Genomic DNA, 6,280 nt, shown 5'->3' on the forward strand with positions numbered 1-6,280 from the left:
ATTTATGAAAGCTTTTAACTGTGGCCAGCGGGCCTTTGATGCAGCGGCCAGCCGAGGATTCTGAGATCCACCAGCCCTTCTCTCAATCAGTGTTTACTGTTCTACCTCTACCGTCTGTTTGCCCTTCTGGCTTGACTTAAGTGTCTGGTGTGTTTAATACAATTCTTCATTCCATTCGACGCATGACAATGAGCCCATCCTCTGATTTCTACCTCTGCCAGCCTCCCCTGGTGTAGATGAATGCAGGCTACTTGTGCTCAGGCTGTGTTTGTGATGTCACGGCGGCGGCTGTGTTTGTGATGTCACGGTGGTTGTGTTTGTGATGTCACGGCGACGGCTGTGTTTGTGATGTCACGGCGGCGGCTGTGTTTATGATGTCACGGTGGTAGTGTTTGTGATGTCACGGCGGCGGCTGTGTTTGTGATGTCACGGCGGCGGCTGTGTTTGTGATGTCACGGCGGCGGCTGTGTTTGTGATGTCACGGCGCTGTGTTTGTGATGTCACGGTGGCTGTGTTTGTGATGTCACGGCAGCTGCGTGGAGGAAATGAGATGCTGCTACGTCTGACAAGTTGTCAGCTCAGAGCGCCGACAGCCAGCTAAGGCCATCTCTGAACAGGAAGATGAGTTATAAAACCCTCTACAGAAACTATTTTCAGCCTTCAAATCCATTTCTCTGTACTCTGCTGTCACAGTCTGTTAAGGAGTTGGGAAGAGTGTTTTTAAGAAGTTAAATTGAAAATGGAAACTTCAGGAACAAAGTTAGGGTTAGGGTTCGGGTTAGGGTTACTGAACAAAGTATAATGGAAATAGACTAAACGACCTCTCTGTGACTGGGGGGGGCAGCTGTGGGTTGATGATGAAGTCATCTCATTTCACAAATTTTTTGTACTCATACAATACAATCATGTAAAACAAAGCTGCTGACGTAACAAATCCCTTTATAGTTTATGATAGAATCACCAAACAGGCTTGCGATGAATTATGCATGGCTCAAACAGCAGATGCTATGGTTCAAATCGCCCTGAAGAAATGCTGCCTAGTATAATTCACGTCAATGGTGTTTTACTGTCATCCTAGTACGGCCCTCCTCCTTACTCTCTCTATCTCATCACACCTCTGACATGTTGATTTGCGCCTGGCTGTTTAGTGTTACTGGTGCCTGTCTGTGTGGGCATGTGTCAGAGGAAACAACATCAGGGGAGGCTGGTGGAGGTAGAAAACGGAGGATGGGCTCATTGTCATGCATGGAACGGAATGAGGAATGATATCAAGATACCATTCCTCATTCCGTTCCATGCTTTGCAATGACCCCTTCTACCTCCACCAGCCTCCCCTGAACAACACATAGTCAGATGTGACAGACAAACACAGATTGATACTCTTCACTCTTGACTCTGTCTTGCTAGAACAGACTCTTTTTAAAAAAGAATTCACCAGGTAGTCTCATATTAACATGATATTTAACACGTTTCACATATTTAACGTGAAAGCATCTGACAGCTGTTCCTCTCTTTCCTCTCTCCACAGGGAGAACCCACCTTAAACCAGTTTGATGGGGAAAACTAGAAGAGTCCCTTTAAGATGACACGCACAGACCCGCCTGACATACTGGTATCGACTGTGTATCAAGATATAAAAGTGATCCCCGTTTCTCCGCACTCCAAGTCCTCGCACCCCTCTCAAACAGGATGTGACTCCCCGCAGCTCAGCACACTGGAGAACCAACAGGAACACAACGCTGTCAACAAGAGGCACTGCCGCACCTTCCACTACCGCTCCCTGGAGTACCCCAAAGCCTCCCCGCGCGCCCCCCGCACCTACGCCACCATGGACTACCCCTACAAGAGGGCTGACAGGCAGACGGCAGCCAATCAGAGCCCAGACGTGGCATGGAACGCCCTGGGGCGCCAGCAGGGATACCGCTTCTCCGCCCCAGACATCTTCAGCCATAGGTTGACCCCTCAGCCCATCCCCTCAGACCTGACCGGTGGCGAGGTCACGGGGGGCATGGTCCCAGAGCAGAGGAGAAGGACCAGGTCTAAGAGCGCCCCCCGGGTCCAGACTAACCTCACGCCTGTCTCCTTCAAGGGGGGGTCCCCGTCTATGGGCAGGCGGGGAAGGGAGGCTCAGAGAGCCCCGAGGGGAGGGGGGGGGGACCCCCAATGGAGACCGGAGGTGTCCCCGCGGAGGGAGTCGTCCTACGCGGCCACTAGGGCTCTGATGAACGAGGTCCACCCCATCAAGCTCCAGCCCCAGAGTCGCGACGCCACACGCTACCCTCCCCTCTACGTGGCTGATCATGCAGATGAGGCGGGGCCAGATAAACCAGCCACTAGCCCTCACGTCCGGTGTAGGGTGGACATCAAACCAGATGATGCAGCTTTACAACATGGCGGCCGGAAGCCCCCCTCCACCCCCAGAGTGGACATCCCCTGGCAGCGGTACCACAGCGGGGGGAGCAGGAGTCTCACGGTCCCCCGGCACTTCTCCACCTCCAGGACCCCCACCCCTACCGAGTCGTTCAGCGGGGGGGACTACCACCAGCGCCAGGCATACCAGTTCTCCCACAGCATGCCCAACAGCTACATCCAGCCCATGGAGTTCCCTCTGCAGAGGATGCCCTCGCCAGCCGACTACTACGGCAGGGAGCGGCGGGCCCACTCCAGCCCAAACGTGCCAACCAAGTTCTTCTACGCTGACGACGGCCGCTATGTGGCCACGGCGCCGGCCCAGCCCAGGGTGTACTACCAGGAGGACCGCTACAGCGTGCCAGGCCCCAAGGTCCAGTACGTCCAGGACCCCCGGACCCGCGTGGTGCACACGGTGCCGGCCCGGCCCTACTACCCAGAGCCCTACCCCTACCCTGTCCAGGCGGCCTACCCCAAACCCTACACTGCCAGCGAACCAGCACCTTACATCATACAGACCCCGCCCTCTAGAACATTCTATGGGGAGGACCCCAGGACCTATCAAATTCAGAGTGTTGCTCCAAGGATATTTTATGCTAATGAGGTGTACACGCCCCCTCCGGAGCACCACATCCCAGCGAGGGCTTACTACACGGAGGGGCGTCGCCGGGCCAGGGTGGTCCAACCGCAGCCTGACGACTGGTACGGCTCGGAGGTGTCGGGTTACTCCACCCACCCCGCCTCGTATGTCTCCCAGGTCACGCCCACCCGGGTCAGGCAGGAGCCTGTGCTGACACCCTGGTACGCCCACCCCTGTATCGAGCCCCCCAAGATCAGCACCGACTCCCGTCCGTACTCACGCTCCTGGGATAACATCCTCAACTCCCGTGTGGAGAGGGAACAGCCAATCCCGGTACAGCGAGGGCGGAGTTATGAGAACCTCCTCAACCAGGGGAAATGCACGGCGTCGCCAGACGACCGACCGCAACCGGTGGTGGTGAACCTCTCCAGCTCGCCGCGGCGCTACGCGGCCCTGTCTCTCTCCGACAACTCTCTGATAGATAAAAGCCCTACGGAGACCTCAGCCAAGAGCGTGGCCACCTCCAGCAAGCTGTGGTTCGTCACCCCAGAGATCACCATCACTGACAACGACATGCGGCCAGGCAGCAGCCTTAACAAGGCCGAGAGGGGCCGGTCTAAAAGCTGGGACATACTGGACTGTAGGACAGCCTCTGTGGCCCCCGAGGCCTCCCAGCTGGACACCATGTCCTGTTCCATAGACTCCACCAAAGACAACAAGACACACAACAGCGCCTCCCTGCAGCAGAGTCTGGAGCAGCTGGATGAGCTTCTGGCTGACCTGGTGACGGACTACAAACCCCCGTCCAGCCGGCGGCCCAGCGAAGACCTGCTGGACCAGCTCAAGAAGCTGATTGACGAGGAGGAGGCGGCCTCTCTGTCCAGGAAGGGCTCCAGGGCTGGCTGTGAGGGGGCGTGTCCTCTAGACAAACAGCCCACCTCTATCAGGATGAACCCGGAGTCTCTGAGGGACATGGATGTGGGGAGCGAAGCCCTGCGGAGCGCCGACGAGTGTTCCCCGGACCAGAGCCCGGACGAGGATGACACCATGATGTGTTCCAACAACAAATGCAGACGGACGGAGACCATGTTCAACGCCTGCCTCTACTTCAAGTCCTGCCACAGCTGCTACACCTACTACTGCTCCAGGAACTGCCGCCGCGAGGACTGGGACATCCACAAGGAGAGCTGTCTGTACGGTCGCATCGGCAGCGTCTGCCGCCACATCATCAAACACTGCCGGGAGACCATGGAGGTACACAAGGCCTTCTCCCGCATCGCCAAGGTGGGCTTCCTGTCCCGGGGCCGCGGCGTGCTCTTCCTGGGGTTCCCCAACCCCGGAGCCTCCAGTAGCTTCCTGCAGCACGGCCTGGAGTCCTTGCTGATGTCACCGACCTATCTGTCGCTGCGGGAGCTGGAGGGATTCAGGGACAACCTGGGGGAATACTGCAAGGAGCTGCAGGAGGCCGGCCGCGAGTACGATCCCAACGAATGTTTCCTCCTGAATGTATCCATTGCCGTGGGCGACCAGATGCCAGACGGCCCGTCGCCACGCAACCAGGCGCCGACGGTGAGGAAGTATGCCAAGGTGGCACTGGCGTCATACAGCCCGGAGAAGAAGGTGTCCAAGATGGAGAGCGACATGGAGACGCTGATCCTGACCCCGCCCCCCGGCACGGCGGACATCGACAAGGAGGGGGAGGAGGGCAGGAAGGCCAGGGAGATCTGCTTCATCAACATCCAGAGAGAACTGAGGATCCGCGGGGTGTTTCTACGACACGAGTACCCCCTGGTGTACCAGCAGCTCTGTGAGTTTGTGGAAAGCAACCGGAGGTTCACCCCCACCACCATCTACCCCATTGACAAGAGGACTGGCAAGCAGTTCATGTGCATGATCATGGCTGCGTCGGAGCCCAGAACTCTGGACTGGGTAGGCACACCCCATCTCCTCGATGACATCATTTAATTAAGTGCACCTTTTGTTGTAAATATATATGTATTATAGAAAAATACATATATATTGTTAAACATATCTATTATATCAAGCCTATTTATTATAAATGTTTGTAGATATGTATTTTACTATTGAAAAGATATATATTCATGTCTGCGTGGTCAGTATTATTCATGAATGGAATATTGCCTGTCAGATGCAGAGTATGAGTATGGTGCTTTGTTTGTTCGTTCATCTTCATCTCTGAGCTTCTCCGCCATCCCATAATAGCCATCCATCAGCCCTGGACAAACAGGTCACAATTTACATTCAAGGGGCATTTCACTCAAATATCTTCTTTTTTTGTCAGTCCACCATTGATATGGCCACAAAATGTCATGGCTTTGAGCATACAGGCTTCATAGATCCCACTAGATAGCCTACATTGACTGTAAGTACAATTTACAGTCATGTCAAGTGTTACATAGCGTCATTCTGCATTCCTCTTGTTGGGAGAATGTTTTTAAGTCCATGTTTTTGGGGTATTATGACTCATTATATTTCTAACAATCCCATTCTATGAGACGGACATAACACTGAGGAATCCTACAGATGGCTTAGCAAGTCTTTTCAGGTGATCAAGTATAAACTGATTATTTTTCATATCTGATTCAAAAATCATGCAAGAAATGTTGAACATTGTATTATTTTCTTAGCATCACAAATACTTTCTATGCAAAAGAAAATGCTTCATGGGTTAGATTTTCATATTCCAGTAAAATGAGTTGTGGCTTGACAAAACAAGAATATATGGTTACAATATATCATAATATATACATATATTAAATTATATTATTATTATATTAAATGATATCATGATCCACAGGACAAACATATTTATTTTCTCCTGAATGTTATCTATTTTGTTATCTTACTGTTTATCAAAGTAAACAACTGTTGTTTGCGTACATCTGAGATGAGATTGACTAAATACTCTTGGTGGGTGGATTTAAACTAGCTCCTCCAAATGTGCAGTAAGAAACAGTTTAATGGAAAAGGGAAATCTGTGCTAGTCTAATCCTCTTAAAAGAAGGTTCCAGAGACTTACTGCTTAGACGCTAGACGCTAGGGTGTCTGCTGTCACCATAATTGATTTTGTGAAGTTTTTCTATGGTGCTTTAATGTTTGCTTGGTGGTATTACTGGAGCAATAACAAACTTGAAGACGAACTAAACTCATATGATTATTGGTTATTGATAAACTACCAGAGGTTCGCTAGGCTACGCTACACTAGGTCTTGGCATGCACTGTTCCCGTAGAAACACTGTGAATAGTCAGAGAAGTCACACTCCTCCACCC

General features: G+C 52.4%; 1 protein-coding gene across 1 annotated transcript; it reads left to right on the top strand.

The window, feature by feature from the left end:
- Positions 1-1,582: 1,582 nt before the first annotated feature.
- Positions 1,583-4,954, top strand: ajm1 (apical junction component 1 homolog; the record flags this gene model as incomplete). Its single annotated transcript, XM_083670696.1, has 1 exon — positions 1,583-4,954. One exon carries the CDS (start codon positions 1,583-1,585, stop codon positions 4,952-4,954), a length of 3,372 nt encoding a protein of 1,123 aa, XP_083526822.1.
- Between the last annotated feature and the right edge of the window lie 1,326 nt (positions 4,955-6,280).

Source organism: Argentina silus (genome assembly GCF_951799395.1).
Source record: "Argentina silus genome assembly, chromosome: 5".
NCBI classification, from domain to species: Eukaryota; Metazoa; Chordata; class Actinopteri; order Argentiniformes; family Argentinidae; genus Argentina; species Argentina silus.